Source organism: Fringilla coelebs (assembly GCF_963513975.1).
Source record: "Fringilla coelebs genome assembly, chromosome: Z".
NCBI lineage: Eukaryota > Metazoa > Chordata > Aves > Passeriformes > Fringillidae > Fringilla > Fringilla coelebs.
The window spans coordinates 11,410,308-11,429,819 of record NC_140031.1 but is presented as its reverse complement, the minus strand read 5'-3'; the positions used below and the strand labels follow the sequence as shown (position 1 = coordinate 11,429,819).

At 42.3% G+C, this 19,512-nt stretch overlaps 1 protein-coding gene across 2 annotated transcripts in view; it reads right to left on the bottom strand.

Moving 5' to 3' along the window:
• The window catches only part of RAI14 (retinoic acid induced 14), an 85,716-nt gene extending 67,310 nt beyond the window's left edge, over positions 1 to 18,406 (bottom strand). For both annotated transcript variants that reach the window (XM_084224608.1, XM_084224609.1), the window contains exons 1-3: positions 18,275 to 18,406; positions 8,818 to 8,927; positions 7,743 to 7,834 (exon numbers count right to left, since the gene is read on the bottom strand). In XM_084224608.1, coding sequence (XP_084080734.1) covers positions 7,743 to 7,778 — 36 coding nt within the window. In that variant the 5' untranslated portion in view covers positions 7,779 to 7,834; positions 8,818 to 8,927; positions 18,275 to 18,406. The remainder of the gene's footprint in view (positions 1 to 7,742; positions 7,835 to 8,817; positions 8,928 to 18,274) is intronic.
• Between the last annotated feature and the right edge of the window lie 1,106 nt (positions 18,407 to 19,512).

Sequence of the window (19,512 nt, the reverse complement as noted above, 5' to 3'; positions counted from 1 at the left end):
GACCCCAGAAAGAAGCCACTGTTGGATAACCTGTCGATCTCAGCATCTTCAACCTCCAAGTATATTTCAATGCTACATTGAGATCCATTTCAACGATACATTGAAATCCATCCCTCATTGGAGCTGGCCACGTGCGTCCATGGAGCCAACATTTTGGTTTTCATTCTTGATTCAATGCTCTTTCAAGCAGACTGAAGTCTTTCTTCTGACTTCAAAGGGCCCTGTTTCAGGCTCTGGATAACCAGACAGGTTACCCAAGCTGGCAAGATTCCCAAGAAGTTTCCACCACACACAGCAAAGAAGCAAAGATGAAAGAGGAGAGGTATGCACCCATGAACTGAGCCACACAGCTATGTCAGGCACATATATACGCATCGGCAACCACATCATTTGCAAAGTTATTAAAATACCTTTGCTTCTATCATTGCAATCAAGTCAATGCAAGCGTTCTGGACAGTTAGCTATGTATTTCATCTGAGCATATGCATGCAGCATATTTGGGAAATGAGAGTCCTCAGACAGCTATACAGGAATAAACTTAGCCAGTCTGACATTATGTTTTGCAAATTATACTATGCCATCTCTCAATATCTAAACAGTAGAAAGTAGCACTAATATCATGTGGAATAAAAGCACTACTTAAAGAATTTTCTGCCTCAAAATACTTCAGGGTAAATATGGAGTCCACATAGCAACCAAATTTCTTAAATTAAGAAATTAAGACATCTTGAAGCTGTAGTTAAAAGACATTCCACTGTGATGGCTTTTCCAGCTCCATGTTAACAGGACTTTTAAAAGCTTAAGGCTGCAGCTTTGTCCAGATGATTTAGGTCTTGAAATAGGCAATATAGTTCATTAAACAGGTTTTCAGATGTCAGAACAACTACAGAAGTCCAGACTTCCCATTTCCTGGGAAGAATGGCCACTGACACAGTGATTCTACTCTACGCTCTAGCTGCACAGATATTCAGAGCATGTATGAGATGTTTCAGCCCAAATGTGGCAATGTGCAAGGAAGCAGAAAAGGGCTTGACATGTCCCTGATGCTGGATATTTTCCTGGACTACACGCAATCAGAACAGCTTCTTGAAGAACAGCACTAGAATGCATTGCTGGAATAAGGTATTTAATACACCTCTTTCAGTCTGACTCACTCCTTAACATTTGTTGTCTGCTTGTATCATTCGCAGTCTACCAAAATATAAGCACAGAATGAAAAGGCTCAAATCTCCACTAAAATAAAAGTGTATGGGTGTTCCATTCACTAGATAATATTACAGCAGATATTCACACCAAACTGTCTTCGCTAACAACAAAAGACAAGACAAAAGCTTTCAAACACAGAGTCTGGGCCATTCCTTAAAATCCTCTCCTTCACATGAGTTTTAACAGAAAACTTCATATCAGATCAGGCACGAGCAGTGCCAAAAAGGAAGAGGGGATAGAGCATACCACAGTAAGGACACACAGACTGCTCATTTATAATTTTAAAATTTATTTTACTTTACATTGAAATCTTACTAAAGATAAACAAATAAATGAAAAAATTACAAATGCTTTTTTTCCAACTCTTCCACAGCTGGAAGGCCCTCGAACTTTTGTGCTCTCTTTAAAGGGACACAAAAGAAATGTTTCTACACAAAAAGATTCCTTTCTTGTTACCAATAGATTCAAAAATACTAGTTTTCTCCAGTTTGTATACGCCAATTTGCCTTTCTTCTTCCAACTCATTCCTATTTCATAATCCTGTTTAAGGAAATAACCATGTGTTTATTCAAAGTAAATTAAGGTTTGTCTACTGTAATTCCAAACACCACAGCACAGTTCTCATTTAACCAATTCCCTCTCCTTTGTGTCTCAAACGTTTGGAGATGCTGCAGGTGGTTTACAGAATATCTGCAAGTTATTTAGCCTTAAACACTTCTCATACTTTCCCATCCAGAGACAGATGATCAACAGGCAACCCACAACAGCCCAGTTGCTTCTTCTCCCAGAACAGTTACCAAAATAGTAACTGATCCTTCAACTGTCCCTCCTTTCTTCTCCCTTTCAGACCTTCTTTCTTCCCTTCTGTTTTCCCACACCCTTATTTGTCAGTCTTTGCTTGTCTTCTCCTTTACATTTTCTTTTCACCATTAAAAGAGATGCTACATAACTTTTGGGCTGATATTGGCCTCCTCACAGAGGTCTCCTGCACACCAGAATTACAGTTCACCTGAATAAAATAATTTTATATGTACTCTGAGGACATTCCTATTGTGAATAATAAAGAAAATACACTACCTGATGGCAAGAGGTTTACCCTGAACTGACTGGAACCAGCAGCGGGTCTTACTCTAATATACTCAAAACATGTTTAATTTCTTTCCTGGACAAAGCAGAGCAAGCTGAGTAGAGCAGAGAGTATGCTCAGAACTGGAGGCATGAAGCCAAATAGCAGACCATGGGGCGGAAGGTAAAACTCTTGACTCCTAACAGTGGAAGGGAGAATCAGGAACCACAACACGAATTTCAAGAGGGGAAAGTTCAATTTTCCATTCCCAAGATGAACTGGTTGAGGTCAATCTCCATGTTCCAGAGATCAACCCTCCATCACACGCTGTATAGTGGAATCAAAGATTAATACTGAAGAAGACAGTAAGCTGAACAAAAGCTACATGGTGATGTGGTTCATGCCTGATTCAATCCAACACACAATAAAAACAGGACACTGAAGTAAAAGCAAGCTTCAGAAGTTCATTTTCTAAATAATTGTGTGCAATGGTCAATCAACACAGCCATTTCACTTTTTTTGACAAAGAACTTGCAGGGTGGTTTTTTGACACAATTACCCTGAAAGAAAGTATCTATGTAGAAAGCAGACACTGCAAATTTGAATCTCATGCTCCCCTTTAGGTTAATTGTAGCTTTAAGTGGACACAGTAATTTAAGGGATGTTTGCAGGAGATCCTGCTTTATTACTTTTCAAGTTCCCCCACCCATATTTTGTTCTCTCACACATTTCAGCCCAGAACACACAAGAACACAGATTTTAACTGAATGAATCCCAGCAATCTCTCCATTCCAAACCCCCAAGTAGGTTAGCTTTCTGTACTTTAAAAACTGCTAAATGTAAACTCATTACTTCAAACATTTGGCATTAAAAAGAAATGCCAAGACTTAATTAACATAGTGTCTAGATTAAGACTAAGATTTTACACTACAACATACCTAACTGCTTCATCATTTTGAGATTTATGGAACAATGACTAAAGTAAAGGCCAAAAAGCATAAATTTTCATTAGAACTGCAACCTTCTCAACACCCATGTAATAGTACAACATAAAGGCATTTCCAGAAATACCAGAAGTTAAAGCTGGTAAGTAGCATTGGGGAATCCCAGCCTGTCTCGACTCTGCTTCTTACATTAGGTACCTTTTTTGGAGAACTGCACAGTCAATTTTCAATGTTAAAAGACACTCTACTATTTTAATTATTATTATTATTGAAGGTATTTGGAAACAAATCCCAATTCTAACTTTCTTGTCCATTCGACAAGATAGCAATTAGAAAAAAACTGGTCCCTGTCAAACTGCAGTATGTGTTTTTCAGTTGATCTTCAATACTTATAGAAAAGGGTCCTAAAGCTTTTCAGGTTTTGCCCACACACTTAAGACAGTGAAAACAATCAAAACCATCAGAGCCTTCACACAATATGCCTTTTCTAGAGTAACCAAGAACATGCTTAAAAGCCAGTCTACCTGAACATACCACTTACGCACTTACATCATCCTAGTATCAAGAGCTAGGTACTTAAATATGTGTAGGTGCCTGAAAATGTTGATGAGCACCTTGTCAAATCTAAGAATCAGGCAAAACATGTTTAGACAGGCTTAATCTTCACACATTTGAAAATCCACTTTTACACTGTTTAAGATTCCAGACACTTTTGAAGTCAGGCCACAAACTGACTAGTTACTACAGAAAACACTATGATCTCAAATACTAGAGGCCTAATAAGACATCAGTAGCTATATTTTTAATAGTAATTTTTTAAATCTGTTTTTCTAAGCAGAAACTATGAAGAACTTCTGTCTCACTGGGCAGAGACATTCATTCTCCACTGTGTGAATAAACTATGGACTGTGTGTAAACAAATTCAGGTCTAAAGTGATAGTTCCTGGTATTACTACAACTTTTACAAGTGTTACATGTGATAGCCTCTAGCAACAATTAAAATGGCCATCCTTTTAGGTGGTCAGTTTTTATATGTTTAATGGTAGGTTTTGAGCTTGATAATGAGAAAAAAAGAGATGAGGAGAGTAGAGAAAATACAGCTTCTCAGACAGAAGAGACTTGCTGCTTTGTCAAGATACGATTGCAGTTTCTGTTGTCTACACATTCTTTAAGTGTGCGCAACCACTGCTTAGCTTCCAGTCTCGGCATTTGCTCCCACCCAGGCACCCTGTTCACAGATTCCCAGTCTACAAGCATCCTCCTGTGACTACACATCATGCTTTGACAATAGTAATTTGTGACAGAGCGATAAATCTCATTCCTTCTCTCCAAACACACGTGTTCACATGGCAACAGTCACCCCCAGGAAGGATTTCACAGTGATTAAGTGTGTCAAGGACAAAGGATTCTCCAGTTAATGGGGCTGGATTCACAAACAGTAAATCAGGTGAAATACAGGGATACAGCAAAAGCATGAAGTGAGGAGTCTCTCTTTATCTAGGAGTCATACTGTCCTCTCTCAGCTGTGGACTATATCAGTCCTGCTAAATATTTAAATTAACAGCCTTATGTACTTGTGTATTCCTGCAACTCCTTTGCTGGCATGCCCACCCTTATGCTTTCTGTGCCAGTATTCTCAGGGTGTGATCTGACAATGGAACTAAACCAAGCAACAACTGGAGAAAGGGATGTCCTGCAGTTCCTCCTACTTCCACCATTCCTCCCAAGGCTGACCCTACATAACACAGAGCAGAGAGTTACCCATCTGACACTCACCCCACAAAGTATTTTTCTATCACTTCTTGTCCTTGACCTGGCTCACTGCAGGGTCAGATGCCCTCAAAAGGAGAAGAGCAGACATGGAAAAAGAGGGATCAGGGCCATTTCTTTCAAAAGCATCAAGACTGACATCATTTGAGCACCAAAGCAATGCCTTCTGGCAGGGATACCAGAAAATATACTTGAATATCAGCAGTTATACTAATTTTTAATTCTGCCGCTGAAGGAAAGCCTAGATAGAGAGCTTCAATACATCAGTGAGATTTCCTTCGTGGTCTTCATTCCAGCACACAGTTTTATGTTATCAGTCCTACTGCTGGAGAACTGTTTGCAATTCCTGTTTCTCATGCACATCTTGAAGACTTACCTCCTATTCATCCCACTCCTTATTTTTTAATGCTAACAATGAGATTACAGACACTCTTCCTTACCCTAAGAATCTTCAGCTCTAAAATACAGTACATTAAAGATTTCTTTTAGAGAGCAATGAGAAAAATAATCACTCCACCCCTTCTGACTTTACCCTCATCCCCAATCCAAGAGAAGTTACCACATCTTATAAATTGAGATGAAATACAACCAAATTCCCATTAAAAACACATCCTTTTTCTCCCCCTCAAAAACTGTAACTAAGAGCAGCTCCTGAAAACTGAAGAGAATTTTCCTTGCTTATCTTGCACAAAATATAGGACAGCTCCTGTTGGTTGCCTTGAATTATGCCCTTAAGGCTTGGCTTCAAAACAGAGGAAACCAGACTGTCATGGATTTAGACTGTTGTGCTCTTAGAGATGCATATCTAAATTTTAGGTATCTGAAAAATCCTTTGCGGTCAACCTTGTCTCCAGCCAGTAGACAGCAGTAGTATCAAAACAGCAATTACGTTCAGACTGCCCTTGATTTTGGGGAGAGGCGTATACAAGCTATCAGGGCTAGATAAGTGAGGAATAAGTGAACCAGCGCAATTTATGACAGTGGCTGAACCCCTACAGCAAGGTCTGGTTTCATCACATGTGTCACTTAGCCTTTGCTCTAGAGCAGCAGCCCAGCCAAGCAGAATAAAAGTGTGGATGAAGTCATCCTAACACATGGGCACACCTAACTTCCAAGTGTGTTCATGTATTAGCCAGCAGACCACTCTCATTACCTAAACAGATGCCTATTAAAAGTTTTAGTGGTGTGGGTGAACTCAAAATAGCAATTGCTGCTGCTCATTGCAATAAGAGCAACAAAGTCTGACCACAGAACTCTAGTAGTTCTAAACTGAAAGGTAAGTTCAGAGAGATGGGGCGCCAGAGACTTGTGATATTATTTTTGTTTGCTGTGAAGAGGCACGAGACACTGTACCACTGGCTGATTCAATCTGGTGACCAGCAAAATCAAATACTGCTTAAATAGTGAAAAGTGTTTCCCTCTGCACCCAAAATTAGAATATTTCTGGAATATTCTAGATATTTTAGAAAGCAAAGATTGGTTTACATATTTAGCTTGCTCATCGAGGTAGTCTTTTAAGAAATACCTCTTGCTAAACCGAAGGAGCGAAGTATCCACCAGTGCTGCTGCAAGGACACCAATTCAGCAGCTGCACCAAATGCTAACCCACAGCTCAAAATTCTTTCTGAGCAGTAGCCAGCATATCTGCCGATCACACCATAACAGTAACTCTGCCTTCTTCTGCTACTGATGTGCACTACAGGCTGGCTAAAGACATATTATTCTAATGGTGTGCTGTAAGACCATCTTTACATCAAAACACCCACTGAGTGCACAGTGTAACTTTACGCCTGAACATCAAAACTTCTTAAGACACTATTTTCATCCAGCATCTTCATCCAATATGGCTGGCTCAGGACCCCATGCAAAGCTGGCAAGGACAAACAATACATCACCTCTTTCAAAAGGGCACAAAAAATTAGGATGAAGAATGAAACACTACATTCTCCACGGATCATGAATATTTGTTACAAATTCCACGCAATATCTGGAAAGTCAATTAAACACAAACTCATCAATTTCACAGAGTTCTTACTAGTAACACAAAAACCTGGGATGAGTAGTAGGACAAGAAGAGGACTAGACTACAGCAGTTCCACTGCTCCAAGGAAAGTATTGCTTACTATACATGTCAAAGTTTGGTATCCACCAATACTTCTACAACAAGCAAGATTATGTGCAGCCTAAGGTCTCTCTAAATGCTGTTCTGGAGATTCCCCTGAGAACCCCCACATTTATGTCCTCCTTCCCCACTGCTCAAGCCCTATATCCACCCCTCCCGTCACACTAGAACTGATAAACCACAGCTGCCCTAATTGCTCAGCTGGTTCCTGTATTCTTGCTGACAAAGAAACCCTGTGACAGACTGGGGAGACATTAGTAAAGCACTCAAACACCACACTGATAAGAACGCTATTAGGTTTATACAGAAATATGATTGGGTAGTAAAGTCCTTACGAGGCTTAACCCTAAAGCTGGAACAAAGTTCCAATCTGGGCACCAGCCCAATCTAACAGAAGTTCTGCAGACCCCACAGACATGTATGATTCAGCTGTGGGGACCAAGGTAGTAAAACACTGTTAATTTGCATAACAGATAATGGCTCTACAAATAGAAACAGCCTACTCCATACTGTACTCAGCTGTTGCCTTTGTGCTTTCTTCTGTAATTCATTAACCTATAAGCTTATCAAGGTGGGAGTGAAGAACTTGTTTCCAGCACGAAAACCAGCAGTCAAACATAGCAGAAGTACTTACGTCACTCTTCCTGAACTTTGCTTTTAAGCTCTTCATGCTGATCACATTCAACCTTCCAAACCTTTGAGGAGCTTTTTATTCTTCTTCAATATCTAAACAAAAAAGAAAGAAAGTAAGATTCCAACTTGATACCATTCAGTTCGCTGGCAGGCAAGTCACAATTGAATTTGCATATCCCTATCAGTCTTTGAGGATTTAGCCCTCAAGCTCTAAAAAAGATTAACAGCCACTTAAGGGAACCTTTCTAACTGTTTCTCTAAACTTAAGTAAGCCTAAATCTGACCACTGAACAAGAGAACAAATGTTCACCAAAACCCAAGCTGTATATCATGTTATATTAACTACATCTCCACATAATTAGATCAGCAACACATTCATACATGACCAGATTCCTCTGACCACGGCCTATTTTAATATTATCAACAGGACAGCCATTTGTAAAAATGGATTATGCAAAATCATAATTAAGCATGCAAAGTCATTCATTAAATCTCCACCATCCTACCACCATGGGTCTGCACTGGGTAGCAGAAATACCACCATTATTCTATCCACCAGTACAACCACTAACCAAACTCTAAATTGTACTTCAACCTTGCAGGACAAATACTAGGACAGCTCAACACAACACAGCAGATAGAATCGCCTGAACAAGACAGAGGTTATTGCTGGAAGAATTGTTTTGGATTCTTCCCCATAAGGGGGGAACAGTATGTGGGTTTTTAAGAGCCATAGCTGCTTGAAACTTGGCAGTGCATTATCACAGTCGTGTTCCCCCTTCCTTCCTTCTACATGAAGGAAAGCAGCAGTTGAACAAACATACAAAGCTAACCTAACAGACAAGCTGCAAACTCTCACAAAGGAAAGTGGGTGTCGCGAGCAAAGTTTCCTACAGAAAGCTTCAATGATACCACACATTGCCAATCCAACATAATGCTGAAAGCACATTAAAACAGCATGGCAATGTGCTTTTTCCCAGAGCACAGCAGAAAATCGTAATGAGAGAGCAACATCTGGATTGGCAAATGCACCTAGATAAAAATGTTCCACATTTCTAGTTTTACAGTACACTTACTGAAATAGTTAGTTGCTTTCATCTACAGGTTTTAGCTGCTATACAAATTCTTTCTGAAGGAACAGTTTAAAGTTAAGGATGTTCAGCTGTATAAACTTCCTCTCTCCACCCTAGAAAAAAAAGTAGAAAAAGTTTTACAAGTCTAGTCAGATAAATAAATAGGGACTGAAGCATAAATTCAAATAGGTCATGAAGGGTCACTATGTGTCACATCACTCTTCAGAAACAGTAGATTACAGTTCGATAACCAAAGATTCAAATGTTTCATAAAAGTACATCTCATTATTAAAGGCAAGTTGCTATGTTCTACATGATGACTCTACCATGAGTTTTAAAAATCCAACTACACAGCACACTGTTAACAGAATATACATGCATATGAATGCTTCCACAAAATACAACCCTAACTACCATTCAGGAATAGGAATCAGTGCTAAGTAAACATGTTATTTAGTTCAACCCCATATTTATCTCACTGCGATTAGACAAACTCAAAACTCAGGTACATTTCTTCAAAAACACCCCCCACAAACAAACACACAAAAAATCCCATACATTAAATACACACAAACACATTTCCCACAGGCTACACCTTTCCAGTAGGTAGCAGCAGGTGATCTGGATGGGTCAAGTTGTTAAAAAATCATTAAATTGAATTAAATTACTCTAAGTCTAATTAAGCAGTCATTTTCAAGTCATGTCAGAGCGTGACTGTGTCCAGGTATATGAAGAAGGGGTTTCATTCAAAATTCTTGCATTTAATCACAAGGAGAATGGGTTTGTGGCATTTTGTTTAATTCTTTAGCAGGTAAAAAGAAAAAAGGAAAATAGATTTGGCAGAATCTTTTCATTGCCTGACCTAGGTGAAAATTTCTTAGCTTTTTCCTGGGTGAAAAGGAGTATTTGTAAAATAGCAAAAAAAAAATTAAAAAATAATAACTGGACAATCAAAAAGAAGGAATTATTTCAGATTGCTTTGAGAGAAGCATACCACTTTGCTTCTGCTACACCTACCCAAACTTTGGAGAAAGTTTTTAAATTACAGCTGTCATAACCTGCACTGGAAAGGAGCCTGAACCTCAGCAAGAGCCCAATAATCTCCTAAATTATCCTCTAGTAACATCAAGGATGATGAGAACTGCAAATGCCAGGGTACAGGCAAGACAAATTCCATTACACACCTGGCTTTCTTTTCATACCACACCAGCAAAAAAACCCCAAATCAAACCAAACCAAACAAACACCAAATTTTATGGAAAAAAAACCAAAACAAAGCAAAACAAAAAAACCAAACCAAACCAAAAAAAAACAATGTAAAGAAACTTTAAAGGTGCAAAACATTATACAATAATTATACAATATCCCTCAAAACCCAACACTTAACAGGGCTTTGTATTTTATAACTTAAATATACTTTGACTAAAAAAAGCAAACTGTTTAATTGGACTGGTTAATGAAGTATAAATAAATCCCGTGCACAGGGAATTGAAAACAAGAAATCTTTCCTCACATACAGATTGCCAAAGAATTGTCTGCTGTAGGCTGTCTTTCCCCTTCCCACTCCCTCAGCATTTTTGGCTGCTATGGACAAAAGATTTATTATAGCTCCCAAGGAAGACAAAGTGCTCAACTATAAGGCTGTGTGAGAGAAGAAAACTCCTTGTAGGTACATGGAGCAGCTGCAAAGCTGACCCTCTTCTCTGAGGAACCTGTAGGAGAGTCTAATTAACAAGTTTTGCAAGCACTCCTAATACATTACTCTCCCTCTTGTGAGAAAGGAAAAAGCACATTTTATACACTGAATGTGAAACTCAAATCCTCAGCATAATTAAAAAAGCATGCTCAAGCACACAAAAACAGCATTCCCAAGCTTAGTGTGCTTTTCACATCTCTATTTTTTCCATATGATGTAGTTAAACACAAACATTCAGATTACAGTTTGTGCATCATAATGCCCATAATCCTTCCACTGTAGAGATAAAAATGCATGAAGTGGTGAGGGCTGCTTTTTCTTGTCACTGTTTAAAGGAGGAAGTCCCTTCTCAAAGGGTGCAATTATTGGAATTGATGCAAAAGGAGGTCAGCATCCTGATTTGGTGGAGCTTTATGACAACTGTTCATTTGCCAGAGGGGGGATAAAGGAAGCGCCATTAAAATTACTCTCCTGTTTTACAAGATAGGAAGTGACTACTAGAAATTCACCAGGGAGCATCAAGACACTTCAAAACAATATTTCTGCAATGAATCACAGGTATTTACAAGAAGCAATCTCTACTAATAGTGGCATTTCTCTGCTTTCAGAACTAATGTGGTAATAAATACTGAGTGCTGTCATTTTATGGCTGCAGCAAGTTAGCAGCAGATAAGTGCTTAACTCCAGGGATTCTCAACAGCTAATGCTCATCACGTGCTTTTAACCATTAGCTCCAAAATTAAATATCTAGTCCTCTATCTCATCTTCCTTTAGCTTAATGTGAAGAAACAGCCCTGAGGAATACAAAACACAAAAAACATCTTTAGGTAGGTGGTAAACTTATCTAGCTAGAGCAAGAGACATTGAAGTGGTAGCAATCTTTGGCCTCAATAATTTCATTACAACTGTGTTTTAATACACAATACAATATTTAGGTTTAAATGTAGGAAAAAGATTAGGATAATCTTCCCCGCTGACTTATAGTGAGATTTGTGCAAAACACAGTAAACAACAATACTGACATTTTTTCCCCTTTCATTAAACTGCATTAAAATCAGAGCAAGGCCTTTCAAACAATGTTACAATTAAGTCCTTGAGGGGGCCAAAACCCAGTAATGCAACAAGGAAAAGACTTAGTTTCCCTCAGCAAGACTGGAAGTTTACAGCAAAACTTTATATTATGCACAGTGTTCATGCTAATGAGTCACTCCTCACTGAAAAGTGCTGAATTCAATTAATTTATGTCTCAAAAATCTTACACCTCTTTCAGAACACTCTGAGAAGCCTCCATCTCACACAGAGCTCTTTTGCAGCAAAGCATGACTAATGTTTCAACTAATTTCCCCTTTCCCTCCCAAAAACACTCCAAAAAAACTTTTTCAACCTTTCAAGGTTACAGGAAAGATTTACAGACTCTAGGCAACACACATGGAGGTGTGGGGGAAATTAAAAAAAGAGTCTGGAGTGTGGAAGAGTTCTCTGGCTGCTATACATTTACATCCTCCTTTGTGTGACTACACCTACTCTCATAGGGAAAATAAGAGGCCCCAGAAGCATCATCCCCCAAAGCACACCATCATTTACCCTCTGGATGATCACCTTCTATAAACCACAAGCCCAGCTCTGACCCAGAAACACAGCCTAGCAGCAGCCAGCACTGCAAAGCAGCCAGCGGCATCAACACTAATGCATCCCTTCTGCTGATCACCTTCAGTATCCAACTTCACAAATTCTTTATGTCCCTGAGCTTCCCTGACCTACACAACACCAAAAATGTGCTCCAACCCAAGCTGCTCTTTAACATGGCCAAAGACACAGTACTGCCTGGAGGCATTAGCCATTGCTCAGCCTCTCTGGCTGCTCCCACATAAATACAGCAAGCCCACTCTGTCCTAAACAGTAATCCACCCAACACTCCACCTCCCTTGAAATAGGACTACTTCCTATTTCATCCAGCTGAGCATATTCTTCCATTTCTCAGGCCAAATCAGAGAAGCATGTATGATGCGACCAAAAGCTACAGGAACATTTCCCCACTCTTTATCAGCACAACTCAGTTTTTCCATCTTGAGTAACCCACCCTGCTATCATAGGAAAAGAAAAATGGAACAGAATTTTATAAACTCAGTGTTACCTATAAAGACAAATAATTCTTGGCTTGGTTAATATACTATTACTTACTAATGAAAACGCACTGAAAAATGCACTGAGAAGCCCAAGCACTACACAAGAGTGGGAGTGATTTATATACAGTTAATCCCACTCTAAACAGAATCCGACATCAGAGATAGCAAGGGCCTTGGGTAACCTAGTGCAGTCCCTCTATCTGGTCACAAATCACTGGCAAGGATGTGCTGAACTGTACAAATTTAAGCATCTGAGTCCAGAAGTTAGAGCACCATAGATGATGCAACACTAACAAATCTACCACTATCGCTCCTCTCTCCAGGACACTTTGTACCAACTCTTACACTTCCTTTGATATTCAGAATTTGCAAATGTTTAATTTTCTTTTAACGGATTCAGCTGAAGCAGTACCAGCCTCTGAGGATGCCATACAGAAAATATAAACCCAGGCAAGATGGTCAGTCTGGGGATACATGCAGTTTGTTTAAACAGTGTATTCAAATGCAGCTCTAGACAGCCAGAAAAAAAGCTAACACCAAAAAGGCTTTACACACAATGAACAGGAGCAGGTTAGAGAAAAATCAAAATGTGACATTGCCCCGGTTTGTTTACTTGGCATATTAGACAGGACTCTGGGCAAAATTCTAACTTAAATTAAGTCCAGGTAAATTTGTCATTCACTCCTTATACACGATTCTATTCTAGTCCCACTTTCGTTCTTTTGTCTGGAAGTGTCTATCAACACACACCCATGCACAGCAAAAGAGACAAGACCTGTTGCTTGAACTGGGACATACTAATGCTCCTTCTCTGCCTTCAATTTTCCTGTCTCTAAAACAAAAGCACACACACACCCTTGCACGGCCCTTAATTTTGAGACCATCTTCTTTAGTTTGATCATACATAAGATATGGCGCAGTCCTGAAGACTTTTCTACAGTCAATATTCAGCTCAACTGGATGAGATTGGAAATAAAGAATCTAGCTTCAATTAGCAATAGAGAAAAATGCCTTAGAGTCCCACTTCTGAAATGTCAGTTCTTAAACGAGAAGCCTATATGGATAACAAGAGCTAGTACTTGTTTATACTTCCTTCCTAGTATTCTATTACCAACCATTCAACTTGATGTTCTTCAGAATCATCAAACACAACAAACTGTACAGTTACAACATTAAATCTATAAAGAGATAAATCCAAGACTTTATGGATTAATGTTCTGAAACAGCCGAAGGCAAAGCAGTCACCTATTAGGGGTGAAATTAGAAAGACAAGAATATCAAAGCAATTTACCTGAGACACTTGACAAGCCCCACTCGCATAAACACCTTGAAAGGCTACCCTACCAGAACTTACTTTAATCTAGAAATACCTTCAGAGACCGTGCTGATAACACAGCTCCCCTTCTCAGCTACCAATTCCTTGGGCAAATATTTCAGCTGATGAAAACTGAGCATCTTTTTTAATATTATCCAAAAATTTAGAGTTTCATGTGTTTCCAATCTTCAATAAAAAGCACTAAAAATTCAGGTCTTTTCAATTCTGGAAGACTCTCAGTGCTATAAACTACCAGGACATCAGCAAGATTAACACCAACATTTAGTAAATTCTATTTGTGGAATGGTATCTGTGCTGCCATTCAATAAGATCTGGACAGGCCAGAAAGCTGGGCAGAGAGGAACCTCATGAAGTTAACAAAGGCAAATGTGGGGTGCTGCAGCTCAGGGACCAGCACAGGTTAGAGGTTAGCCTGCTGAAATCCAACTCTGTCCAGAAGGACCTGGAGTCCTGGTGGACAAGTTAAATGTGAGCCAGCAGTATGTCCTTGTGGCCAAGAATTCCAATTGTATTTTGGTGCGCTTTGGGAATAGAGTGGACAGCACTCTGAAGGAAGTTCTTCTGCTCCGCTGATGCCATATCTGGAGTGCTATGTCCAATTCCAGGCTCCCTAGCTCAAGAAAGGCAAATAACTTCTGCAAAGGGTCCAGTGCAAGGACACAGACGGTTCGGGAACTGGAGCATGTCTCTCACAAAGATAGGCTGAGAAAGCTCAGTTTGTCTGGCCTGGAGAAGAGACGATTGAGAGGGGATCCTATGAATGCTTACAAATATTTTAAAGATGTGTGTCAGGAGAATGGGGTCGGACACTTTTTAGGCATGCCCGGTGACAGGACAAGGGGCAGCAAGCATAAACAGAAACATATGAAATTCCATCTGAATATGAGGAAGAACTTCTTTACTTCTATTAGAGGGTGACAGCACTGGAATAGGCTACCCTGAGAGGTTGTGGAATCTCCTTTTCTGGAAATATTCAAAACCTTCCGGATCATGATCTTGTGCAACCTGCTCTAGCTGAACCTGCTTCGGCAGAGGGGCTGGATTAGATGATCACCAGAAGCTCCTTCAAACCTCAGCCATTGTGTGATCTTAATGATAATAAAGTGATTTTTTTTTCTGTTTATATTCAGGTTTTTGAGATTCATATTCAATAGCAGCAGCACTAGGTGCTGTATAAATATTGAAGAAGAGACAGTGTTTAAGATATTTCTCCCAGCCTTCATAGACTTAGGAATCTTCACATATGCCTTAGAGTTAACACGCTGGCAAGTAGATGGTTCTCAGAAGTACTCAAGAGTCAAAACTCTGAAGAGATAATTCAGGGTGTTCCAAAGTGCCTTTGGGAAGTCAGACATCTGCAAGAACTAACAGTAGCTCCCTGCCTCTCAAAAGTTATGAGAAAAGAAATGGAACATGCTCAACTCCTTGAAGTTACAGAGTCACAGGCAGACTAGCACACAAATTTTTTTTGTGTTGTAATGACTGAACAAATTTGGCTTTCTCTCTCCTCTACCAACAGATTCATGTGGGAGGGAAAAAAACTAAGACTCATCTTGTTTTACAGTATTTTCAGCACTGGCAATGGCTTCCAGGCAGAAAACCAAAAGAAGACTATGACAGCTTTAGAAAATGTACATAAGTTACTACAGCATTCATCTAAAATGCAAGTTCTGCCTGCAGAGGAAGGACTTGTCAAGACCCAAAACTTCCCAGGAAAATGCACTAACCATGAGGCTCTCCCTAAGATGTGACCATCTCAAGTTCAGCACACAGGCCACCACCATCACCTCTGGGTGTTACTGGCCATCTTGTTCAGGACCTTAACACAAGGGAAGGATGCATTCTTTCACTGCTGCGTGCTTCCACTCCTGTAGTGCTTGGCAAGTACCTGCACTGACAGCTAGTCCAAAGTGCTAGGGAGAGCTTCAGCTGCTCCCAGAGTTCAGCAGACTGGCATGTCTCTGGCAGCTGGACAGTGACAAGCTCTGCTCTAACATATTACCCGAATTATACCTGTTTGCATTACTTCCTCTGAACACTGAAAGCCCATGATCAGATGACTCTAAATATAAGGAGCAGCCAGGATTGACTAACTCTGAAAGCAAAGCCCAAGTGACCTCAAACACAGAGCTATCACCTGTATGCATCCACAGGCACTTAGACAGCAGCTCCAAAAAAAAGCTGGCAAGCAGGCAGGATTCTCAGACATGCAAGAGGCACAGCAGGAGCCAGCTGCTCAAATCTCTAACTCCAGAAGATGCTATGAATTGCTGTGCTTCTACCCTGGAATTTTTAATACTCTTATGTCTGCCATTAAACAAGGCACTAAAGCTTTGAATTTGTTCTAGTTTCCCTTGGGTTTTTTTCTCTATATTTATTTCAAGCACAACCCCTGTGCAAAAAGAACTAGACCACAATCAACTCCCAAAAGGAATGTGATTAGGGTATTGCTGCAACAGGATTTAGAAATTACCAACATCTTACACAAGAACAAGCTTTCATGTTCCTCCAATCACTGCTTCTCCCTGAAAAAAGGCATGAAGCCATCAGAGAGGGGGAGAAGGAAAACTGAACACACAGGGAAAAAAAAAAGGAAGATATGAGGCAAGCAAGTGATGAAATTGTTACATCACTTCATGAGATGAGCAGCCTCCCATCTAGTCTCTTCTTCACTTGATGTTATCCATCTAGCTCTTGATTCAGGGAAATAGAGGGGAATAGGTAGCATTTTATTGCTTTGCTAGCAGATGCACTCTTGGAAGGGGAAAAGAATAGCAGAGGGCTAATGTTTTTAGAGATTGGAAGGATGGGTGTCTGCTACTGCACAGCGACTTATTGGCACTGAGCTTGGCTTCAAATCAAGGGAAGCCTGAGCTCATATGATGTGTTGTTCTATTCAAAATGCTCTTTCACTCTCGTTCATATGGCTGTTATGCAATTCTTCTATTAGTAAATAAAATCTCATTGCCAGCTCTCCATGAGTATCCCAAGACAAGAGCCAAGCAGGTCATTGAAAGATATTTACTAAATTCAGTTACTCCTAGTTAATCCCAAACACCAGAAAACCTTTCTAACATGCTTTATGTGTAATTTTTGGCACTTGATCTATTCTTTTTTTTTAATGACACAGCTAATCTACAACCTGCTAGGGTAGAGGAGAAGAAAAGAAAAAGAAATAAAGGGACTTCAGCTTCTACAAAAGTAGTAGTAGACTAAGGTTTTATATCAGTGCTGTAGTAAGCACATTCATACTTATTATAGGAGCAAACGGGAGAATTCGTTGGAGATCCTGCAACACTGTAAAGCGTACTCTTTTCACAAGGGGAAAGTTAAGAATGTCACAAGTGGCAACAGCAGAAGGCTTGCGCTGCCAAATGCTGTGCAAGAGGAAGATAAATCTTCCGCATGCCCTGTGAGAAGTTAGAAGCACAGGTTCCCGGTTAAACTCGATGCTATTCCTAAAGCAGACTACTTAATCTTTTTTTTTAACAGCAACAGAAAATCTGGATCTTTTAAGCCTGCGCTGCCATAGGAAGGCGCAGCCCCTGCGCGACCGCGGAGTACGGGGATCCGCGGCCGGCAGCGGGGCGGGGGGACCGGCGAAGCCCGGCAGGACCCTGCCCTCCACGGGCTCCAAACGCCCGGGGAGAGCACCGGGACAGCCGGGCCACCCTTCTGGTCGGAGGGAAGACTCTGAGGGTCCCGCCGAGGGAGGACTTCATCCCCATCAGGGCGCCCTGGGACCGGCACAGCCGCTGCCGGGGCTCAGCCGGACGCGCTCTATCAGGGACCCCCGACCCCGGGGCGGCTCGGGCGGCTCCGCTCGGGGTCGGGGGACACGCGGAGCCCCCTATGCGGGCGGGCAGGGCAGCAGGGCAGCGAACCGGCGGCACCATCCCTCACCCCCGCGGGCAGCTGTCACTGCCCGCCCAGCATCTTGAGAAGAAAACAAAACAAAGCACAGCAAACAAAATATAAACTATAGACTAAATGAAAAAAAAAATAAAACAGTCAAGCGGCAGCGACTCACGGGCTGCATCCCCCCGCTGCTCCCCGCTCCCCCACACCGGGCAAACGGGGCGCTCCGGCAGCGCCCGGGGAAGAGAAGGGAGAAGTTCCCTCCCGCCGCGGCCCTCGGAGGTTTCCCCGCCCGGGCTCCGTCGGAGCAGCGCCCTGAGCCCCCCGCGCCGGGCGGCGGAGGCGGGAGCAGGTGGGCGCCGCACACAAAGCCCCGTTCACAGCGCCCGCCGCCGCCGCCGAGCGCGCACGGAGCCGCGCCCGCCGCCCGCGCCGCGCCCTCACCTCATGGAGCGCCCGCGTCCCGCTACGCCGGCGCGGCTGTGCCGGGAGCCGCGCACCGAGCGATCCGCGGCGCTGCCGAAGGGCGGAGCGGCGGCGCCGAGCGCCCCGGGACACTCGGGGGCGGGATGGGGCGGGAGGGCGGTGTGACACGGCGGCCACGTGACGGCGGGGGCTGAGGGCCGCGGGGAGGGGGCTGAGGGCCGCGGGGAGGGGGCTGAGGGCCGAGGGGAGTGGGCTGAGGGCCGGGGGCCGCGGGGAGGGGGCTCGGCTCCGCCCCCGCTCGGGAGCGGCTGCCAGAGGGCGGGGGCGGCGGTGAGGGGAGAGCGCTCTGCTGGCTCAGGGCCGGGCGGTGTCTCTGAAGGGGTGCGGGGAGCCACGGAGTCACCGAATATGCCGAGTTGGAAGGGCCCCACAAGGCTGGATCATCAGAGTCCATCTCGTGGTCCTGCACCGCACAACCCAAGAGTCACAGCGTGTCTGAGCACTTCTTGAGCTCTGTCAGGCTTGGAGCTGTGACCACTGCCCTGAGGAGTTGTTCAGCGCCCAGCCATCCTCTGGAAAAGAACGTTTTTCTGATATTTGACCCGAACCTTACCTGACACAACTTCAAGCCTTTCCCTCAGACCTTGTCACTGTCACCCCAGACAAGAGATCAGTGTCTGCCGCTCCTCTTCCCTCCTGAGGAAGTTGCAACTGCAATGAGGTCTCCCCCAGGCTGAAGGTGGGTACCAGTCCACTGCCATCTTTGGACACTTTAGCATCTCCTTAGCATAAAGCTGGGGGCAGGGGCCAAACCTGTGTCAAGTCTTAATGAAACACAAGTGCTTCAGCACATGTGTTTCGGTTCTCTCCAGAGTTTCCCTGTATGTCAAATGCCCCTTTGTCAGGCCTCTAGATAGAAAGGATTACTTGAGAAGAAAGAGAAGTGGGCTACTTGTTCAGGATTCAAATCAATGACTGGTGTAGTGTTTGGCTACATAGGAGCTTACACTGGGAACCAGAAGTGGGCTTTATAGCATTACCAAGGCTCTGATTTCCTGGATGTGCTCTAGGAGTCTGTTTCCCATGTAGGTCAAACACTTCTCAGCCTTGAACCTCTGGAGCGCCCTTTCTAGAGTCTTCCTCGAGCCAATGGCAAACCACCAAAACTACCAACTATTTGGTAATATCTCACCAAAAACATCACCTGTGCAAGACCTTGCACACGTTGTCAAGAGTTAACCAGTTAAGTGAGCCTC